This window comes from Zea mays, chromosome 1, assembly GCF_902167145.1.
Source record: "Zea mays cultivar B73 chromosome 1, Zm-B73-REFERENCE-NAM-5.0, whole genome shotgun sequence".
Taxonomy (NCBI): domain Eukaryota; kingdom Viridiplantae; phylum Streptophyta; class Magnoliopsida; order Poales; family Poaceae; genus Zea; species Zea mays.
In genome coordinates this window covers 275,102,316-275,125,602 of record NC_050096.1, presented here as the reverse complement: position 1 = coordinate 275,125,602, position 23,287 = coordinate 275,102,316, and the positions used below count along the sequence as shown (strand labels likewise).

Genomic DNA, 23,287 nt, shown 5'->3' with positions numbered 1-23,287 from the left:
CTTGTGCATTTCTATGGATTTGTTCATTTATAAACATGGGACTATCCGAGCTATCAAATTTCATTCCACTCTCTACAATCTCCCATATGCTTGGATGGAGAGAGAACAAGTGACTACGCATTTTGTGACTCCAAAATCCGTAGTCCTCCCCATCAAAGTGTGGAGGTTTGCCAAGAGGAATGGAAAGCAAATGTGTATTTGAACTATGCGGAATACGAGAATAATCGAAAGAGAAGTTTGAATTAACCGTCTTCCTTTTCTCGTAGTCGTTGTCGTCGTCCTTTTGGGAAGAAGAGGACTCATCGCTGTCGTCGTAGTAGATAATCTCCTTGATGCGCCTCGTCTTCTTCTTCTTCCCATCTTTTCGTTTGTGGCCCGAGCCCGAGTCGGTAGGCTTGTCATCCTTCGGCTCGTTGACGAAGGACTCCCTCTCCTTATCATTGATCACGATCCCCTTGCCCTTAGGATCCATCTCTTCGGGCGATTAGTCCCTTTCTTGAAGAGAACAGCTCCGATACCAATTGAGAGCACCTAAAGGGGGTGAATAGGTGATCTTGTAAAAACTTAAACTTAAAACCACAAAAACTTGATTAAGCGTTAGCACAATGAGGCCAAGTGGCTAGAGAGGAGTTCTTGCAAAACACAACAACCACAAGAGGATCAACACAAATAGACACAGTGGTTTATCCCATGGTTCGGCCAAGTACAAAACTTGCCTACTCCACGTTGTGGCGTCCCAACGGACGAGGGTTGCAATCAACCCCTCTCAAGCGGTCCAAAGACCCACTTGAATACCACAATGTTTTGCTTTGTTTACTTTATCCCGCTCGCGAGGAATCTCCACAACTTGGAGTCTCTCGCCCTTACACTTTGATGTTCACAAAGAAGTACGGAGTAAGGGAGGGATAAGCAACGCACACAAGACACAAAATCAGAGCGACAACATGCACACAAGTCGCAACACGAGCTCACAACACAACCCAACGAGTTCACAACTCAAATAGAGCTCTAGTTGCTCTCGCAAAGAATCAAATGCGCGGAATCGAAGTCTTGGTGCTTAGGAATGCTTAGAGAATGCTTGGTGTACTCCTCCATGCGCCTAGGGGTCCCTTTTATAGCCCCAAGGCAGCTAGGAGCCGTTGAGAGCATTCCAGGAAGGCAATTCTTGCCTTTAGTCGCCTGGCGCACCGGACACTGTCCGGTGCGGATTTCTTTCCTTATTTGGCGAAGCCGACCGTTGCAGATTCAGAGTCGTTGGCGCACCGGACACTGTCCGGTGCACACCGGACAGTCCGGTGCCCCCTTGTGACCGTTGGCTCGGCCACGCGTCACGCGCGGAATCCTCGGCCGACTGTTGGCCCGGCTGACCGTTGGCTCACCGGACAGTCCGGTGCACCACCGGACAGTCCGGTGAATTATAGCCGTACGCCGTTAATCATCTCCCGAGAACGACGATTTCGCCTGTGAATGGCTCACCGGATAGTCCGGTGCATCACCGAACAGTCCGATGATTTATAGCCGTACACCGCCGTCGAAGTCCCGAGAGCAGCAAGTTTGCCAGAGCCAGCCTGGCGCACCGGACACTGTCCGGTGCACCCAGACTGAGCAGACTTTGGCTGAATAAAGCCATCTCTTTTCCAATTTGATTTCTCCTGTTTTCAGCACTTAGACACAATACATTAGTTCTCAAAACAATGTACTAAGTCTAGAAACATACCTTTAGACTTGATTTGCACTTTGTCCATCAATTGACATAGATTTACACTTAAGCACTTGTGTTGGCACTCAATCACCAAAATACTTAGAAATGGCCCATGGGCACATTTCCCTTTCACAACTTATAACAAATTCTTCTACTTGCTTCTCTATAGTATAAATGTAATGTATAACTATCTCTCTAATATGATTTAAGATAATATATAAATATGTTACATATATATAAATATATTAAATTAATTAGTTTATGTCGATTATTAATATTATTAAAATGAAATTCAATTTCAACAAACGGAGGCTAAGATAAAAAATGAGTAAGTAGTATGAAATGATTTGATTTGGAGTAAGATGATATAATAAAAGACATATTCAGAATCGAAGACAAAATTACTGTAGGTTCCCGGACGAGTCTTCTCTGCAGTTCTGCAGGCGCAGAGGCACTGACAGGAGGGGCCTGGTGTTGAGGTTAGCTTCCTTCCGAATTCCCAAACCGGGTATACGCTCATCGGTTCCTCGGCGCTCGCCTCGACCTCCGACTCGAAGCGGCCCTCCTCCCTCGCCGGACGACGGCGACGGCCGTGGCCGTCTAACACATCCGTGGGGAACCGCTCCCTTAGTTGGGCCTCCTCCGGCCATGGTGCACAGCGCGTACGATGCTGTCGAGCTGGTGGCTGACGTGCCGGGCCACATCGAGGCCGTCGCCTCCCACGCTGGGAAGCTCCTCGTCGCGGTTTCCGACACCGAAGGCTTCCTCTGGGGCTCCGACTGCTCCTTGCGCATCTACTCCGCTCCTTCCCCCTCCGACGGCGGCGGCGAGATCCGGTGGGACGGGCCCTACGCGCTCGAGCGGCAGGAGCCGCGGTTCTGGCGGCGCCCGCCCTTAGCCATGGAGGTCAGCGCCAGCCGCGACCTCCTGATCTCGCTCTCCGAGTGGATCGCGCTCCACCGCCTCCCCGGGCTCGAGACCGTCGCTGTCGTCTCTAGCAAGACAAAGGGGGCCAACGTCTTTGCTTGGGACGAGCGGCGGGGCTTCCTTGCCGTCGGTCGACAGAAGCGACTCACCGTCTTCCGCCTCGACAGTGAGAACTTATTCGCATTGCCTATTTGTTTGTTACTACTGAGATTCTAGTTTGTTTTTTCCTCCCATGGGGTTGACCACGCGATCGGTTTAGGTTTGGTAGAATTCGAGTTGTAGGATTGGAAGTGAGATTATCTTAGGTTGTGGAGTGCGGGTGCCAGATCGATTTTCTCTTAAAGAGGTATAAAACTGGCATAAAATCGAGTAGTTGCAGTTTTAGTGATGCAACACCGTAGGAATTCAATTAGTGAATCTGTTTAAGTTTCAAAACTGTATCGCGAGTTTTGAACTTCACATTGATCGGTCAAATTTTCTCTCAGAAACATACCATGGTGTTATTAAGGCCCTGTTTGGCATGGCTCCAACTCCACAGATTTCTGCTTCACTCCACAAGCAGGCTCCACATGGAGTTGGATTGGAGCTGACTAGGAGGAGGTGTGTGGCTAGTAGGGTGTCCCTAACTCCAGAAAATAGGTTTTTGTGGCTGCTTTGACATTCTTGCCCTTTGTTCCATTTTTGAGTCAAACAATTTGTATACAAATAATTTCGCCTTGCATATGAAATAAAATGACCGAGGAAACCACCCCTTCCAAGCAGGGTAATGTTGAACATGGACTTCAGAACACAATTCAGTGTAACCTCAGGCAATTTAGAGCACATTGCTACTGACCACACTAATACACTAAACACGTCCAGGACTCCAGGTATTTACCATCACATGGAGGCATGGAATCACATACATCCTTCAAAACCGACAAGAAATGATCAAAAGAGATGATAAATCACCGAGGACCTTATCTGAGTCTACTATTCTAATGTTGCTTCTTGTCTTTTAATGGGCCCTTCGGAATCTTTGATAGGCATTTCTCACCAAAGATGGTGTAGTAATTCTTTAGCTCGACCATGGCCTTCTCACCAAAAGCATCAACCTTATCCTCATGCTTGTCGTACAGGACTTGACTGGCACAGTGTACAATACCATAAAAACTGCATAAAGAAAGCCATAATTGGATAGTGCTTCTTAACACATCAAAGGTGAGGAAATTGCAGCAGCTCCCAAGAACAGAAAGGATCTACAGTTCTGCAATTACCTGAAAATAGAGATAACCATATTAGATACGTTCAGAAAGAATTGCCTTAATTAACAGAAGTCTATACAGAACAAAATCCTGTCAATCAACATACAATCAGAAATTTCTTCAGGTCATGGCCTTGACCGATCTCCCTTAAGGTACCAAACCCCATGTTGATCTCGTATCTCAGGGTACATGCAACATTCAGAGCCAGGTCCTCTGGGATCTTCGCCATGCTGCTTCTTGACAAAGACCTGCGGACAGCCGGAGGACAGGGCATTGCAGGGGGCAGGGGCAGCCCTTGGCAGTGGCGCGCAGGACAGCCAGAGGCGGTGACGCGCAGGACAAGTCGGCGTCGGGGGCGCGCAGGAGAAGAACGAGGATAGGAACTGCGGGGGCAGGGGCAGCTCGACGTGCGCCTGGAGAACAAGCCGGCGGCTCTGCGCTCGGCCTGCATGAGAAGACGACGTCTGCGTGCGCGAGGACGGATGATAGGGTTACCCGGAATGAAACAAAACATTTTTTCTGTGTAATGGATGGCATTGATGGGTAAATAATATAGAACTCCATGTCTACTTATATTGGAGTGTTTTGGAGCTGGAAAAGAGGTGCTCCAAACTCCAGGCTCAAAATGAACTAGAGAGCTGGGCTGCTCCAAAAAAATGTGGAATTGGGGTGTTTGGCTGGCTAAACTCAACTCGACTCTGGAATTCGGAGTTGGAGACATGCCAGACAGTGCCTAAGTAACCCTCTTCATTAAGTAACTCCTTTCATCTCTAGTCAGTGTTAGTCTTCACGTGTCTACATGCTGAGCCCATTAAAACCCTAGTACACTGTTCTTGAAATTCTGTTTTTAGATTTAGTGGCATTGGTAATTTGGTATTATCTATGTGTAGCCTGATCTAGTTCTTCGACAGGTATGGTTTCCCTGTTCCACTTTATTAAAAACGTGTGCCTTATATAATTGTGAGAACATAATATATTTCATGAAAATCCATGTCTTTCATTTTTTTGCTGGCAGGCAGTGTTTGACTGCATCCACGTTTATAATCTGAGAAAGCTTCTGATGCGTTATACTTAATTTTCTTGAAACTAATGGTAGGTAAATGGCCTGCACAAAAAAAAAAAATTCAAGAAGAAAAATCTAGGCATTGTCCCAAGTGCAGGCAGAGAACAATACTTATATTTGGTTACCAACATTCGATGTATCGATATAAGGATAGAGGTCGCTTTGTGTCGGTATTAAAATATTGGTTCCATATGGTACCTGTTAATGGAATTGTGTAAGGTTGTATAGCAAATGTAAGCTGACAAAGAAACAAAGATAAGAGATGTTATAGACTATGGGATTTGGTTATTTCAATGATGTCACTCTGACATGTCTTTGTCTCTGTTTGTCAGGTGGGCGAGAATTTGTTGAAGTGAAGGAATTTGGAGTGCCAGATATTCTGAAATCAATGGCCTGGTGTGGTGATAACATATGTCTTGGAATCAGGCGGGAATATATGATAATAAATAGCATGACCGGGGCACTAACAGAAGTGTTTTCTTCTGGGAGGATCGCTCCTCCTTTAGTTGTGCCTCTCCTTACTGGGGAACTGATCCTTGGCAAGGTATAATACTTCAATAATTCAATGTTCGTGATGCTGTGTCCAATTCCTGTTCCATTTCATAAATCTGTTAGATGGGTGATCCTTTTTGGTTCAAGGGTTCAAGTGACATCATTCTATGCTTTATGAGAAGATTGGCAGATGTTCTAACAATGTACTTATTACCATTTTCTAATTTAAGGACAGTGGAACATTATCTTGTGAAATTTTGAAATGTTTATGTCAAAGTTGATGTAAGACCCTTAGCTTTCATGTACTAAGATAGCACTGATACCAGCAAGAAATTTTCCAATATATCAGTGCAAACTATGATATTGAATGAAATAGTTTTTATATGAATCTCTTTTGAAGCCATTGAGATTCCCAACACTTAACTAGCTTCTTGAAGGATTCTTGTTTCCTTTCTTATTTAGTTTCAGTTAGTTTTTTATAGTACTGTATGTTTATTTAGGATAACATTGGGGTATTCGTTGATCAAAATGGTAAACTTATTCAAGACGGCAGAATTATTTGGTCAGACACACCAGCTTCTGTTGTTATACATAAACCATATGCCGTGGCCCGCCTGCCACGACATGTCGAGGTGAGTGATTGCTATCTACCTATCTGGTATGTTTAGTGGCATAAGTAAAGTATCATAGTAATAAGTGTCATGACTTGATACTGTTTCAGATACGCTCTCTTAGGCCCCCCAATGCATTGGTTCAGACAGTTGTGCTCCGTGATGTTCAAAAGCTTGTCCAAACTGACCACTGTATACTTGCTGCTCTATCTAACTCTGTTCATGGTTTGTTGCCTGTTCCTATTGGAGCTCAGGTATTCTTGTCCAGTTTATTAATTATGATGATTATGTTGGTGCTAGTATTTTGGTTGGTATGCTGTCTTTATCATTTTGTCCATCCCAGGCTAAAACAAATTCTGATTACTCTGTTAGACTATTAGTGGCTGGTAACCAACTATACGATTTTAAGACCAGTTCAACATTGATATATGTTTTAACAGATATAGCACTTGGTTCTTTTTAACATGTTTTTTTTTGTTATGGTTTTACCTTCCCACTCATTTCTTTTGAGAAAATTCATGTCACAACTCTATTTGTAGGTCAATTTTGTTCTGCTACTCATATAATAAGAATTAAAGCCCATTGTTTAGATCAATTAATGGTTAATGATGTCTTGTACAATCGAACCTGATATAATTTGACAAAACCTGTTCTCAATAGACCCCCACAGCAAAAAGAAACCGTAAGTAAAATCAAATTAAATTAAATTTTGTAACTCTATATAAAATATGGGCCAGCCAACTGCAACATCTATAAACCCATAGGAAAGTTGAAAGAAACACGACACCAGGATATTAAATTGCTTGTCTTGGCCTCTAGGTTCGACGGTGCTGTATATTTATACAGGCAGGAACCACCTATTACAAGAGAAATCCTACTCAGTCACAACATCCTAATCGATCCTGGACAACTAAGGCTGTAGTCTATGTATGTCATATTCTAACCAATAGATTATAGTGTCAACATGTGTACCCCTTTTCTGTTCATAGGCCATCTCAAATTTGAACCAGTAGATTATAGTGTTGAGGCCTTTAATATTTCTAATGAAAGCTATTTTATCTGAAAATTCAAGTAAATGTAACTTATCCATCTTAATTTTTGGTGATTGTTTGCAGCATTTGTTCTTTACTTCTTTAACACACTCCTCCATATTTGCTATACAGATAGTGCAATTGACCGCTTCTGGAGAATTTGAGGAGGCGCTAGCATTGTGTAAGCTACTTCCACCAGAGGATTCAAATTTACGGGCAGCAAAGGAAAGCTCAATACACATAAGGTATGTTTGTAATTTTCTGTTGAAAAGAAAGCCTACAATAATACTGATTTGGAATCTAGTGGCATAAGGTATCTTTGGATTCTACATTAGAAAAGAAAGGCCACAGTTATTCTATATTTTATCATTACATACTACAAGTTTGTATATTGTTAGAGGAGTCAAGGGCCTGGGCCTTAGCCCATTAGAGTTAATTAGTCGCTTGCTTAGGGGCCATGTAAGACATCTCTATATAATGAGAGGAGATGTATCAATCTATGGTCAAGCAAGAGATTAGAAGGAAATTCCTTCTCTCTTGACGGCAGTGGGAAAATCCCTGCATCCAGCCTCCCCAACCCATCTACTGTTCGCGAACTGTTCATCCACGTGGCACTGTTCATCCGCGGGTACTCTTCAACCGCATGAACAGTACCACGCCTCTCCCAACCAGCAGCCCTAACCCTAGAACGATGGCGCCCAAGCACCGGGGTCTTGGTCCTAGACCCAAACCTACCACTCGTACTACCTCTGTATCCCTAGTTCCAACAATTTGATATAGGAGATGCCAGGTTTCGACGACGTGCCGCCAGGATCAACACCACCCACCACCTCCACTGTCGCCACAACTATTGATGCAAGGGCTGCTGCCACCAACCCTATTTCACAGGCAGACTTCATGGCATTCCAGCAGCTGGTGATTCAGCTGTTCGTCGCCCTCACCAGCATGTTCAACAGGCCATTCACCACCACCGCCATCGTTCCCTTCCCATCTGCCACGACACCCCTTTCATCACCGATCTCCTCCTTGGTGCCACCATCGTCAACCATACCTGTACCCATCCACCAGATCGCCTTCCCACACTCCCCATCCCTGATCCCCAGCTTCCCCGAGGATGCTCTTCGTGCACATCATCACCCTACTGCAGGCGCCATCACCATGTCATGTACGGTCGCACCTATATGCGTCGTCGTGACGCCAGGAGGGTTGCGGAGCGCGCGGCCAAGGCAGGTGCCACCGTCAGTGGCTAAGTTTTGGAAAGTTAGGGTCTAGTTTCCTTTTGCATGCCTTAATTATAGGAGAGATTGGAGTTTCTTTTTGCATGCCTTAATTAGAGGAGAGATTGGAGTTTCCTTTAGAGGAGAGATTGGAGTTTCTTTTGCAGGCTGGGCCATTGGCTATATATATGCCGTGTAATCAGACTTGGAGGAATAAGCAAGATCAATTATCCTAAAGTTGCTTCTCTCCCTCAAATCTCTCAAGACGTCGGTGAGAACTCACGGCGAAGGCCTGGAGCGCGGCTACGAGTTACGTAGTCGCGGTCCGGCGACGTTGAGCGTTGAGGCGCTTGACACACCACCACCCCCACTTCCACAAATTATCCTTCCCCACGTTCGATGGGAAAGATGGTCCCGTGAGGAAGGTGATTGCGCGGGCGAGTGCCTGCAAGGTGTCTGCGGCGGTGCGGCTCCAGGCTGCCGCACGTGACCTCCTAGTGTGTCGGCGGCTGCAAGAGGTGCACCGACAGATGCTCGAGACAGCCTTGGTGGCGGTCGACCTCAGCACAAGGGGACGCGGCCTCACCCTGTCGGATGGCCATCAGCAACCGCTTTGGGCCGTTGTCTCCAAGCGCGAGCATGGTGCGTGTCCCGCGGGCGACGAACTCCAATTCTACGGCAACGGCGGTAGGGAAGGCGCTCCCCTCCTTGTCATCGACGAGGGCGCACTGCCTAGCGCCACCACATTCCTCTACCGGCCGCCACGAGGGCACCTCCGCTAGTCATTGTTGCGACCCATTCCAGGTGGCCATCCACGTGTTCCCCTTTCGTCCAGATGGCGTCCATGGGATCCAGGTGGCTGCACACATGCATATCCAATGCGCGGAGGTGTCCGCCTTATCTTAAGGCTTCAAAAATAAGGAGTCACAGCCTAATTCAGGCAAGGTTACAATAAGCGCTAGGCGTTAGGCGGGCGTTAGGCCACTGTTTAGCGCCTAGAGAGCTTAGGCGTAGATTAATCGTGCTTAAGCGTTTGTAGGAATATACAATATAATATATATATTTGCACAGAAAAAACAGTTTTAGTTAGGAATTAGGGGTACTTACCTGGAATAATGAATAAAAGTATAGAACAAAAGAGATGGAGTAGAGCAAGAGCAGAGGGAGAGGGAGAGGAAGAGGGAGAGGGAGAGCACGCCTGGATAGCTAGGGAAAAGGAGCAGAGAGGCGCTGACCCCGGTGGCCTGGACGACTTGACCAGAAGGGGAAGAGGACACCGATGGTGGCGGCCCTGGACGGCTGGGGAAGAGGACCAGTCTGACAGCGGCCCTGTTTTCCTCCTCTTCCATGCAACAGCAGCTGCAGCTCCCAGCCTGTTTCACTCTCTCCCGGGCAACAGCAGCTCCCACCTCTTTCCCTCCTATTCACTTTCTATTCCCGCGCAGCAGCTTTTTTCTATTCCCGCGCAGCAGCTTCCGTGCTCACCTTTTCCCCGCGCGCCGAACCCCGCTTCCACACGCCTCCTTTCCGCCTCAGCGCGCATAGCGCAAATCACGCGCCGCCTACACGCGCCCACCGCGGAAACCACCGCCCAGGGCCTAAGCGCAGCGCTAACATGCCGCTTAGCGTCTAATCGTGATTAGGCGGGCGCTTAATCGCGCTTTTTTGAACATTGAATTCAGGTTCGGAATAACAAAATTAGCTGAGATGTAAAAGGCTTACTTTTAAGTGTTAGGTTTTTGTCTAGGGGAGTCATCATTAGCGTCATCTTTAGGTTGCAGCTCGAGGACGAGCTGCATGTCCAAGTGGGGTGTAATGTTAAAGGAGTCAAGGGCCTATTGGCCTTAGCCCATTAGGGTTAATTAGTCGCTTACGTAGGGGCCAAGTAAGACCTCTCTATATAATGAGAGATGTATCAATCTATGATCAAGCAAGAGATTAGAAGGAAATCCCTTCTCTCTTGCCATACGTGGGGAAAAAATGCGGCCGGCCTCCCCAACACATCTACTGTTCGTACACTGTTCATCCTCGCGGCACTGTTCATCCAGAGGTGCTGTTCATCAGCGTGAACAGTGCCACGCCTCTCCCAACCAGCAGCCCTAACCCTAGAACGACGGCACCCAAGCGCTGGGGTCCTAGTCCTAGACCCCAAACCTACCACTCGTACTACTTCCGTAACCCTAGTTCCAACGTATATATCCTTTTCGTCTTTCGTCTAGCTGTTCCAAGCCTGTCAGAGCATGATATTCTGAATTTTCCATGAACATTCTATCAGCCAATACTTAACACTCAATAAATGGAAAAAATATGGTTGAAACCTTAATATTTCTGTCAACATAAATTCTCAATTTTGGTCACTCATGGAAATGCATATTCTATAGTTCTTTGCATTTCTGTAAACTATACCACATCAAAGTGAACAACTATGAACAGTGGTTGAAAAATTAAATGCTGTCCGTTTCAAAGGGAATTCGTCGTTAATCTCAGCTACTAATTCATCAAATCTACTAGAAGCCAACATCATATTATTTTGTTATTATGCATTTGATTCTATTAACCTAATTAAGTGACATCTTAATATCTTATCCTTTATTCCTTTTGATTTTGTGGATTAGATATGGACACTTTTTGTTCGATAACGGGAGTTATGAGGAGGCAATGGAACAGTTTTCAGATTCACATGTGGACATTACTTACGTGTTATCTCTGTACCCATCTATTGTTCTGCCTCAAACAAATATTATAGGTGATCATGACAAGCTGCTGGACATGCCAGAATTAGCAAGGGAATCCTCCGATGTGACAGATGAGATGGAATCATACTCTTTACAGCTTCAAGAACCAGATGATAAATCTCCATTGGAGGTAAAGAAAATGAGTCACAATGCTCTAGCTGCCCTTGTGAAGTATTTGCAGAAGAAAAGAAGTGGCATAATTGAGAGAGCGACGGCTGAAGTAACAGAGGAGGTGGTCTCTGGAGCTGTTCACCACAGCTTAAAATTATCTGAGCCATATAAGTCAAAGAAGCTGAGCAAGGTAGTGACTTTTCAAGTTCTGTTTTGGTCTTGCTGCAAGTTAACTAGTAGAAATTGGTGACAGATGTGGAATTGCATGGATCAAAAACTAATAATATATGCACAGGTGATGGAGTCTCTATCTGAGTAGGTTTGGTGGCTTGACCGCTTGAGTGAGTCTTGAGTAGCACTACTCAGGTCCTAGGTTTGACTCTCCATGGGATCAAATTTTCAAGCTACGGCTAAAAAAATCCCCTCATCCATTCCACACCAAAACGTAGGTCCAAGGTCCGGCCCTGGTCATGGTCGTTCTCATATGGGCTATAATGCCGTTGTGTATGGGTGGAGCAGGGGTCCGGGATTTTTTCTCGACCTGCATGAAGGTCTTCTTAATAGTTAATACAATGCAAGAGGGCTGTTTTACCCCCCACAGGTCGAGTTTTTTTAAACATATACATAGTAGAACGAACTTGAAACTGACTAGATATTAACATGACCTGATTTTTGGAGTATAAGTATATCCCATTTCATATATTTATATGAGACCGAGAATGATTCTTGACACTAGAATTGGTGTTTGCTTCAATGCTATTTGTTTATTGACCTTTGAACTGCAGCTTGCCTTTTCTACAACCAAATTCATTTTAGGATCCCTAGACAGAAAATTGTTTGGTTCTTTTTTTGACAGAAGTGTGGAAGTTTCGTTCCTTGGTCTCTAGATTGGTTTGTTGGGGGTGTTTCAGTGTCTTGTACAGTTAGGTCAGGGTAAATTTAGAATGGAAGAAAGTAAGCGGCTATATGGGTTCGTTTATGTAGGAGTTAAACTGAGTTAAACTGGAATACTTAGAAATATTAAGGACATATGGTAACCTGAGCTAGAAACTGGGCAACTTTCAATTATCTTGGGACTTGGTCCATAATGGATTGCATTTCTGGAATATAGCTGTAGATTTTGGTCATGGGTCAGGATACTGCATCCAAAATTTCTGAGACACTGTAAACTTGTTACTTGTTAGTGTGCATGGTGTCTTTCAATTGTGTAGATGGTTGCAATTTAACAATATATCAGTTATTTACCAATCAATTTCTCTTTTATTTTCAGAAACGAGCTCAGACACATACAAGCTCTATTGCTAGAGAAATGGCAACTGTACTGGATACTTGTCTGCTTCAAGCTCTTATTCTTACTGGGCAGTCATCAGGGGCAATAGAGTTGTTGAAAGGACTCAATTATTGTGACCTGAAGATATGCGAAGAGTTTTTGAAGGAAAGGAGAGAATATATGGTTTTACTTGAACTCTATAAAAGCAATGAAATGCACCGTGATGCTCTCCAACTACTCAATCAATTAGTTGAAGAATCAAAATCTGAAATGGAGAATACATATTTTAATAAAAAATTTAACTCTCAAATGATACTTGAATATCTCAGGGTATTATTTCTATGTCCTTTTGCTCGCATTTAGCTCAAATGATCCTCAAATATCTTACATGCCTTGCTAAATGGTGTTCTATCTGCTGCATAACCACTGTTTCTACAAGCTAGATGGGTTCATGAATAATTATGCTTTATTTTGATAACTTAACAGGTTAAGTTTTAAGGCACTATTAAAATATTAAATTCAAGGTGTGACTCATGTTTACTAGTTTCTCTGTGCATATTTTGTAATTATATCCAACTGCATGATGTCTCTTCGATCAGTAGGCCAAACAGTTTGTATACTTGAAAGCTTATTTGATATGTGGTAGGATTACATATAATTGCTCAATATACTATCATGTTCTGTTTCACGCTTTTGTTGTCCTCCAACAATTGATCGTTAGTACTAGCAAAACTGGCTGCATAGTGATATTTTACTGTGTATCTCTTGATATCTTTTAAAGCTTATCATTTGGATCTTTGCTTTGATGTCTTGAAATCATTTTGCTTTCTGCCACAAATTAATACTTTTATATGTCTGATTCGAGATTTCATTTTCATTTCCAGCCCCTTTGTAGATCTGACCCAATGCTGGTTTTAGAGTCTTCCTTGTACGTCCTTGAGCGCAACCCATCAGAAACTATTGAGCTCTTTTTGTCTGAAAATGTTCCAGCAGATTTGGTAAATTCATATCTGAAGCAGCATGCCCCAAATTTGCAGTCAACTTACTTAGAGCTAATGCTCTCAATGAATGATACTGGGATCAACCCTAATCTGCAAAACGAGCTGGTATATACAGTTTCAATTGTTATTGTGTTAGTATTCTGGAAAATTCATATTTAATCAATTCATTTCATGCTTGTTAGATGATTTTGTTTCCTTAACCTGATCATACAAAGTTCACAGTACAATTAATGCATGGATAATGTTCTGACATTTGGATCTTCTGATCTGAAGGTACAACTGTACCTTTCTGAAGTTCTAGACTGGTACAAGATTCTGAAGGAAGAGGGAAACTGGACAGAGAAGACATATTCCCCAACACGGAAGAAGTTAATATCTACGTTGGAGAGCAATTCAGGTTACAATACAGACGCACTTCTTAAGCGCCTTCCCCAGGACGCTCTTTTTGAGGAGCGAGCTATATTGTATGGGAAAATAAATCAACACCTCAGAGCTCTCTCTCTCTATGTTCACAAGGTATTTGCTTTTGTGTGCCTTGATCCATTGACATTGTTGAGTTCTGGTTAAGCATTATTTTTTTAGGTTATCCAAAATATCTTTTGTGCCACTGCAGCTTCAGATGCCAGAGCGAGCAGTTGCATATTGTGACCGTGTTTATGAAGAAAGAGAACAACAACCGTCCAAATCAAATATCTATTTTAATCTTCTACAGATTCATCTGAACCCAAGAAAAGCTGAAAAGGAATTTGAGCAGAAAATTATTCCAGTTGCATCACAATACTCTGGAATCCAAAAGGCTAGTGCTACTAAGCCCAAAGGGGGTCGCGTAGGTAAAAAGGTTGTAGAGATTGAGGGGGCTGATGACATACGCTTTAGCCCCAGCGGAACAGATAGTGGCCGAAGTGATGGTGATGGAGATGATGTAAATGACCGAGGCCCTATAATGTTAAATGAAGCACTGGAACTGTTGAGCCAACGGTGGGACAGGATAAATGGTGCTCAGGCTCTTAGGCTGTTACCAAGAGATACTAAACTCCAGGTATTTTTTTCCTTGGTATACTATGTATGAATCTTTTGATCATGTACACTTCTAGGGTAAATGTGTAAGTATCACGAATCTTGATTTATATGGCCCTAACCTAATCAGTATGACCTCACTGATATGCTGCTGCCGCACCACAGAGGCAGGGATAGAAGGGCACTAACCCTAATTGATTGATATTCTTCTTGTTGCTTACCACATAACAGTTATCTGCTCATTTTATAGAGCTACTTGGCATGGCCCTAACAATGTTACAGATCAAACCTAATTTTATATGTACTGGTAACAAACCCCTAGTGAATCTGAACTAACATTATCCTTGCTATTCAATCTCACCCCATAGGCTAGAAGCCTAGTGTGCTGTTTGTGTCACAACTCCATCCATTCTATGGCACTGCTTATCCTCGAGCTGCTGGTGGCCACAGTTGAAACTCAAGTTGGCCCCATGATGACTGGGAAGGGCTCTGGAACCTTGTTTCTTTTGACGGTGTTTGTGTTGCCAACGTCAATGAGAGGATTAACACTGCCTTACTTGAGGAAGGAACAGTGCCTCTTATCTCCTGGAAGAGTAGCAGTTTCTGCTGTACTCAAGTCAGGGACGGTTCTGCTGCTGATGTTCGTGTTCCGCCCCACTCCCCCTGGCTGCGGTGCCACCATGTCCTTTATCGCTTTGGTCGCATCGTGGAGATGTCAGCAACATTGGCTGAGAGGTCGATGATTCCTTGAGTTGGGGAACCAATGAAAATGGAAACAGAACAGTCTGATACCAGTTGCCACGAACTTGATCTAGATTGCCCTAACCCGAGTATGACCTTGCTGATAGGCAGCAGGTGCACCACAAAAGCAGAGAAGGATACCAACCCTATAGATTGATAATATTCTTGCTTACCCCATCATGGTTGCCAGCTCCTCATATAGCAATGCCCCTAACACATTAATCTTAATCTTATTTCTACTGGTAACAAACCCCCAAAAATCTGAAGTAATATTATCCTTGTTATCCAATCTTCTAATTTCTAGCTAACTAAAGAATAAAGATAACAAAGAGCGTTTAGCCCCATGGACAAGGCTTGGGGACTGTTTGCGTGAACAGTAATACACCTAGATCCTGCACGTGGCAGTAAGTTTGTTGTTAACTATTTTTCATCAAACAAGTCTGCTTTTACAGGATGCCACCCAGATTAGAATTGCTTCACTCCATGCCATACAGTTTTTGGGAGTCATCCCTCAATACCATCACGGGATGGCATGGAGTGAATAACAGTTGAAATCCTGATGTTATGAACTTATGGTTGAACTGTGCTTAATGCTACTGACCCTATGTAATATATCGGTGATGCACTGTTGTGAACTGAGAAATAGTGAGGATTTTACACATCATTAACAACAACAAAGCCTTTTTAGTTCCAAGTAAGTTGAGCTAGGCTAGAGTTGAAACCCAACATGTGCCACCCACATAAGGCATCAATAATCGATGGTTAAGCATAGGATCTTGCATCTATCCAAATTTTACACAGGATGAAACAAGGATTTCTTGTATTGCAGCCTGTAGAAATGGACAAGCTGTTATATGATTTTTTCCATGTTGAAGTTTACTAAGGAAGATGCATTGATATGCTCCCTCCGTTCCAAACTATAAGATATTTTGGCTTTTCTAGATACATAGCTTTTGCTATTCACAAAAGCTATTCACTCAGGTATATGTTATGTCTCACAGTAAAAGCAATGTATCTAGAAAAACTAAAACGTCTTATAGTGAGTATTACTCTTCTAATTTTTGTATATGTGGCACAAATCTGTTGTTTATTATTTATTATACTTTACTGTTACTCTGTCTCTTGCAATAGGCATAATTGTGCCTTTTTTAAGAAAAAAGAAAACAATTATGCAGTTTCTGATGCTTATGTTCCACTGTTGATTATTTCAGCAATTTAATTTCACATTGTTCAAAATAATCATCGCCGAGGTTCCTCAAGATTCTAATTATTTGATATGAACACTTGCAGGATCTTGTATCATTTCTTGAGCCACTATTGCGTAACTCTAGTGAACATCGGCGCAATTATTTGGTTATCAAAAACTTGATTTTGCGGGCAAACTTGCAGGTTAGCTTGACATTCTGTTGTAGCTTTTTCACTCTTGTTGCCAAGATATACTCCTAGCTCTGCTACTATAACAGATGCTAGCTTTAGGATTTCCTGTGCAGATTTGCCCCTTTATGTAATGACTAATGACCTGCAACTCTAGTATGCATCTCCAATCCAATGCTAAAATGTCATGATGATGATGCTAGTCATTTTGTGCACATGTAAAGAGACAATGCCAATTAAGTTAGATTTACAAGATTAATAATTGTATCTTGTCACGTGCTCAATATTGTTAGAGTATATTTGGTAGTTTATATAGTGTATGGTGCCATATGTATTCATGGGTTGTCTTGCCTCCCAAGTCCTATACTCTATATAAATTGCCTAAGGGCTCAATGCAATACAATCATCCAATTACATCAACTCTATAGACTTGATGGTATCACGAATCTAGGTTTTGATCCTGACCCCTAGCCATTGTTGGCTTCCGCAACTGTGCCCCCTTGGACAGATTGATCTCAGTCGAGGGCAACACCGCCGTTTTGGCTCTGGTTCCCATCGATCTGGCTGCCATTGTTGTTGTCAAACAACACCAATCGGTTGGTCATCCCTGGGTCAACCTTTTTTGTCGATCGGTCGTGATTCGCTACCCTGTTAGGCCCCTAGGTGTTGCATCTTGCCTCGCCTGTTGGTGCTGCGCCTGGCCATCTCGAGGCCCACGATAACAACCTTCTGTTGTCGTCCAGGCGAACCGAAGAGCAGCAACATGTGTCACCTAGGCCAATGATGGGCAACGTCAGCCGCGCGGGTGTGGTCCGCCTCTACGGCGTAGGTGCACTCTGCCTAGGTCACGTGACCGAACTGGCACACTTTGTTTGGAAGGAGCCGACCTCAACATGATGACCTCATCTTGTGTCGTGCATCGGGCCACATGCCCTCTACTCTAATGGTCTGAGCCTTGCTTCGCCGCCAATGCCGCTCACCCCTTTGCTATGTCTTTCTCCCTCTCATTGGTTTCATCTTGTGGGTCAAGAATAGGTATGAGGATTAGGGGGCCTTTGCTACGTGCATCCATGGCAACTACATGAGATGATGTTGTTGTATCCTTTTTGGTTTGCTCGATCATTAATAGGGATTGAGTCGCTCATCACCCTTTAACCTCACACATACTTGCTCTGGCCCTAGCATTGACTACACCGACATCTAGATCTTTGATGGTGCGGCCTGGTCAGGGGCATGCGTTGCCAAGGGGACGCTTTCTTGCATCATGTCTTGGTCATTTAGTTCGCAAGTTTACATCGTCGGTTCGTCATCGCCACCACAAATCATGACGAGTCCACCGACTTCTTCCATCGTCGCTCTACTTTGCGCGTACTCGGTCTGTACAACTGATTATGTGTGATCCACCCGGCTCCCATGACATCCATTGCTCGAGTCCTACGCGCATCTCCGAGCAACAGGTTGCTAGCTTCGGGCTGCAGCACCGTTGCCTATGTGCCCGCTTCACCGTTGCATCTACATCGTCTTCCCCATGCATCGATGATTGTGTTGTGCAATCTTTCTTGCGCCATTTGTCCGCACAAGGTCTTCATCCTACTGATTAGGTCTTCACCGTCAACTTAGAGTGTTACATGTGAGTGCGAGGCCACCGCGACCCTTGTACGTGAGGCCACCATTGCCCATCCACCGCCGCCACTATGCCCTGCATATGGATTGCTCACTCCCAAGCATCCGCCTGAAGTGCTCGCCTTAGAGTTTGTCACGTTCGCTCTCGCACTGCTTCGTCCAGCACAACCACATCATCAACGTTGTCGTCTCGTCCCCACCTACTTTGTCTACTCCAACTCCAACGATTGTGACGTGTTACTAGGTCTAGCAAACCCAGCTCACGCCTCGGTCTAGGCGGCTTGACTGCATCGACTTTGGCATCGACACTTCCGTTCCTGCCTTGTTTGCCTCGATTGCATCGTCGCCTTTTGTTTACGACGGCCTTGATTGTGTCGACCTTAGCGTCACCTCCTTCCGTGACGACAGCTTCGACATGTATCCATCATTACCATGGAGCCTTTTATGCGCCTGCAGCTCCACCAACACGACAACCTGACCACAACTATGTCGACCTCGGTTGTCTTCAGCACGACTTCGTCGACCATGGTAGTTGCGCCCTTAAGCTCAGCTATCTCAACATCAGTACAAAGGGCTATCATTTGCATGGGCTCTTTGTTGGTTCCTACTCCAGTCGCAACATTTGCATTGCGACGTCACTACGACTACGGGGGAATGTTAGCCTTTGGTTCCTTTTCTCTAGTATGACCATCTGCGATGCTCCCACTACAACTATGGGGCATGTTAGAGTATATTTGGTAGTTTAGATATTGTTTATCGTAGACTGTCATATGTATCCGTGGGTTGCCTTGTCTCCCAAGTATCTATATAAAATGTCTAAGGCTTAATGCAATACAACCATCCAATTACAACAATTATATTCTCCTTCAAATATCTCTCGTCAAACACAGCAGTTCTCTTATCATATACTCCATTCCATAAAAACATGTCATTCTCACTTCCTGAGAAATCAAACATTTTCAACTTTTATCAAATATATATAAGAAAATATTAATATTTATGGTACACAATTACTATCATTAGATATACCATTAAATATATTTTTATATTTGGAGATGCAAATGTTGCTAATATTTTATATAAACCAAGTCAAACTTAAGAAAGTTAGATTCACACAAATTTCATAGCGACACTTTTATGGGACGGAGTACGCCATATAAGAGTATTATATCCACATGCTTATTTATAGTAGGCTTCTATCAAGTATCAACAATGATTTGGTAACTGTTCTCATTTATCTACTACATTTGTTCTGTAGCGCAATCAATATTCTTATTGTATCCTTAACTGATCTGTCAGGTCAAGGAGGATCTGTATAATCGGTGTCAAGCTGTTGTGAAGATTGATGGAGATAGTACGTGTTCTCTTTGCCATAAGCGTGTTGCAAATAGTGCTTTTGCAATATATCCAAATGGACAGGCTTTGGTGCATTTTGTCTGCTTTAAAGAATCACAGCAAATTAAGGCCGTCAGAGGAGCAAACTCTGTGAAACGTAGATAATATGGCCGTGATCCAGGTACACCCTTGAACGGGACACTGACAAATCAATATCGAGGTAATTGTGCACTAGTATGATGGATGACTGAGCAACTGACTGTTGCAGATTTTTTATCTCGAACAAGTCATATATTTTCTGTATTAAGGGAAAAGGGTAAAGAACCCATACAATATACCCAAACCGCAAAAACTCCCACACCCACAAACTACATCAAATCACAAGGAAATAGTTGCGCCCTTGAATACAGTAGCTGTTTTCCCTTACCGCTGTAAGGTTTATCATCACCCCCCTCACATACCACCATCCTGTTAGAGCATGTACGATGGGGTTGTTTGCCCAAAAAAATTGGTTTTGTTTGCCATGTCATTTGCACAAGATGCTTTTAAGGAGCAGAGTAATGCAATGGCTACGAAAATAACCTGAAACTTTGTATGTGCTGACCTGTGTTATTGCAGTAATTCTTCTATATTAGAATAACGGGCAAGTAGATCCAAAACATTAGGCCAATCTCAAGTTGAAGTTTCATACAGTTTTCATACTTAATTACTACAGTGCCACGTCAGGAAAAATATTGGGGTGGTATGAAAATTAAGAGACGTGAAACTCAACTGGCACAGTTACCTAGTCAATGAAATCTGCTGCATTGAGAGTGTAATTTCATCCCCATGTGTTTTGCCTCATCTCATGTGTCTTGCATCTTTGTGTGCGTTGTTTTCAGGTCGGGCGACCAGCTGGTCATTCCAGAGGACCGACCAGGCGCCTAATCACGATTAGGGCGACAATTAGGACGCTTAATCGGTCCTGGTCGACCTCTGGTCGTCCCCTAATCGTCCTATATATTTCTGGGCATATGTATATATAATATGATATATGTATATATAAGCAATACTGCAATAGGCATTATATAAGTCTGAAAGTATGAAATTGAAACTGAGTAACAGACTGAAAGGCAATATAGACATATAGCACTATAGCAGAACTGAAACTGAAATATGGAATACAAGGCTACAAGCAGTAATGCAGTACCTACTACCTAGAGCATATCATCATCCAAGCAAAAAGCAGCAGCAGCTTCTCCAACAGATTCAGATTCATCAGAATTTAGACAATAGGAAAGATAGGAAAGGGGGAGAAGGGGGAACCTTGAGATGAGGAGCTCATCTCGTCGCTAGTGTTTTGGAGACGCCGCCGGTGTTCTTGAGCTGCTGCTGGTGTTCTAGAGCCGCAGCCTATGTTCTGGACTCGGCAGAGGAGAGGAAAAGTTTCAAGGGGCGGTGGCGCATTGCCTTTATACTACTGTAGATGGGCCGAAAAAATAGAAGCCCAGTAGCCCACTAGAAAACCCTAGCCGCCTGGACAAATCCTGGTCGATTTACCATCTAGTCGGACGACCTGATACTCTAGTCGAGTCATCCGGCTGATCGGCCACTACCAGGCGACCTGCCCGACTAATCGCGATTAGTCGGATGACTTGAAAACAGTGTTTGTGTGCACCATATCTTTCATGATTATCATGCACTATGTAATTTATTTTACATATGACCCTGTTAATATAGTTGTATTTATAACATACAAATGTTGAACTAAATTAAACTATTCTCGTTGACATTTTTTTATGTTAGTATGTACTTTATAGTGCTGCACTGCTGGAAGTGGCTTTATTGCTCAAATGGCATATTCGCAACACCATGTAACTACATAATGCTGTGACTGGCATAGTTATTAAGGCGATTGACCCTTTTTTTACCTTTTAAACGGAAAGGCGTAAGGCGAGGTGACGCCTTACTCCTATATAAAATATATAAAGATAGGAAAATATAAGAATTAAGTGAGGTGTTTATAGAAATATATAATATAATATACTTGCACACAAAATTTAGGTTCTGAACGTCCATCTAGAAGCCCATTGATTCATAAACTGTGAAAAAAAGAAATAGAAAAGAGAAGGAAAAAAGAATGGTATGGACTTTTATTTGGTGGCCCATCTAGAAGCCCATTAATCACAGACACATCCGTCCTAACCTTTTCACTACTCCCGCTCCCTCCCCCACGGCGCTCAGCACGCAAGTGCGGCCTGCAGTCCTCCGTACACCGGCCGGCGTGCCCCAAGCGTGACCGTCGCGCGCCTGCGACTTCCGCCGTGCCCCTGCGACCTCCGCCGCCGCGCCTTACGTCCGTGGGCAAGGCGAGCTGGACGCCTTGCCATCCAAGCGCGCCTTAACGCTTTAGTGTCGCTTCAGCGACGCCTTAGTAAGCATGGTGACTGGCATATGCATCCGTGAGTTGAGACATGAAACCTTCCACTGAGACTGGCTTTAGGAAAAAGTCTATATAACCCCGTAACCTAATGTTGTTGCTCTACTCACCGCCTAAGTGCCTAACTTATATAACCCCCCATGAAACCCAAATTGTAATGCTGCATTGTTGCTATAATTGCTACTGTGATTACATAACTGTTCCTAAACTAGTAGGACATTTGTTCTAGACCTACATCCATCTCCATTTATCATGTTCTGCCCTTAAGATGCGGTTTGTCTATGCTCCAAAAAAAATTATCTTGGAAGAATTGCTATGAATGTGGCTGCCTGCTAACCACCTGTTCCATTATGCTTTTCTGAATGTGCAGTGTAGCATGATGTATCGATCGAATCTGATATCCTCATCTTTGTCAAACCAGGTTTGGTTGATGCCAGCTTATGGAATTCCCTCTCTTTGGCTTCACACTGGATTTTAGTGGACTGCTTCAGAAGTTTTTACTGGAGTAATCTTCACTCTCTTCAGAGATCGAGTTTATAGCCGTGCGTGTGTGCTCGCTCTCTGTTTTCTGGCCATCGTACTGGAAAACTGGAACCCCTTTCTTTTGGTTTTCATGTACAGAATGTAAATGATACTGTAAAGTTTCGGTTAACAGATTGATGATGGTCTTGATTATAGTGCCGCAATGTGTGCTCCAAATAGGTTTGGACATTATTATTATTGGATCCATGTCATTATAATTCTCTAAGTTTTGAATGGCGCTATTATAATTCGTATATTCGGAGGTCTACCATTTTAATTCTCTCTTCTTAATCGCCATTACAATTTGTCAATTCGGAGATCTGCCATTATAATAATCTCTCTCCACATCCATGGCATTTCGGACACCTGCCGTATACTGGTATATGAGTTCACTGTCACTGTCAGTCGTGTATGCGTACCGTATAGGAACATCTATGCGCGTCTGTCAACTTTGTTAGACTGAGACCATCGTCTCTCTCTTTCCCTTTCTCAATAATGAACCCTAGTCCCCTCTTCAAAAACGATGAACGTAAGCTTTGTTAGACTGAGACCATCGTCTGTCAACGTTTGGCGATTCAAGGTGGTGGAGATGACGACCGAAGGCGGCAGCACCGGTGGTGAGGTAAGCTTTGAAGGCGTCTAGCGTTAGCGGATCTAGAAGGACCAAGCAGTCGGAGACGAAGGACCAGTGGTCGTAAAGTGTCCGTACAACATGGCGGTTAGATTTGTTGCCATTATTGTCTTGGCCTCTGGTAGCTCGTGTTGTTTTCTCTTTACTGAATGACGCAAGTGTGATCTGAATTTTAGGGTGTTTTGTGAAGTGTCCATACAATGTGAATGTTAGATTTTTTT

At 43.7% G+C, this 23,287-nt stretch overlaps 1 protein-coding gene across 7 annotated transcripts; it reads left to right on the top strand.

The window, feature by feature from the left end:
- The first annotated feature begins 2,051 nt into the window (after nucleotides 1-2,051).
- On the top strand, nucleotides 2,052-22,703 carry LOC100275187 (vam6/Vps39-like protein). 7 transcript variants are annotated; one of them, XR_002266545.1, is made up of 13 exons: nucleotides 2,052-2,795; nucleotides 5,269-5,480; nucleotides 5,929-6,060; nucleotides 6,150-6,293; nucleotides 7,203-7,315; nucleotides 10,903-11,323; nucleotides 12,404-12,733; nucleotides 13,288-13,509; nucleotides 13,678-13,920; nucleotides 14,018-14,443; nucleotides 16,453-16,551; nucleotides 19,459-19,714; nucleotides 22,284-22,691. XR_002266545.1 is itself a non-coding variant. In XM_020546900.2 (13 exons), the coding sequence occupies exons 1-12, from the start codon at nucleotides 2,351-2,353 to the stop codon at nucleotides 19,657-19,659; spliced, it is 2,988 nt and encodes a 995-aa protein (XP_020402489.1). In that variant the 5' UTR covers nucleotides 2,076-2,350; the 3' UTR covers nucleotides 19,660-19,675; nucleotides 22,284-22,661. The 7 variants fall into 7 exon arrangements, 4 of the variants coding, with proteins under 4 accessions (XP_020402489.1, XP_020402488.1, NP_001337976.1 ...); XR_002266544.1 differs by lacking the exon at nucleotides 22,284-22,691 and adding an exon at nucleotides 20,376-21,579; XR_002266543.2 differs by having other exon boundaries at nucleotides 2,057-2,795; nucleotides 22,335-22,703.
- Nucleotides 22,704-23,287: the final 584 nt, after the last annotated feature.

Excerpts from the sequence above, each read along its gene's own strand:
- LOC100275187 (XM_020546900.2), top strand. The coding sequence starts at position 2,351 with ATGGTGCACAGCGCGTACGATGCTGTCGAGCTGGTGGCTGACGTGCCG. Across the intron at positions 13,921-14,017 it reads TCTCTCTCTATGTTCACAAG|CTTCAGATGCCAGAGCGAGC; the intron begins GTATTTGCTTTT and ends GTGCCACTGCAG. Across the intron at positions 16,552-19,458 it reads TTTTGCGGGCAAACTTGCAG|GTCAAGGAGGATCTGTATAA; the intron begins GTTAGCTTGACA and ends CTGATCTGTCAG.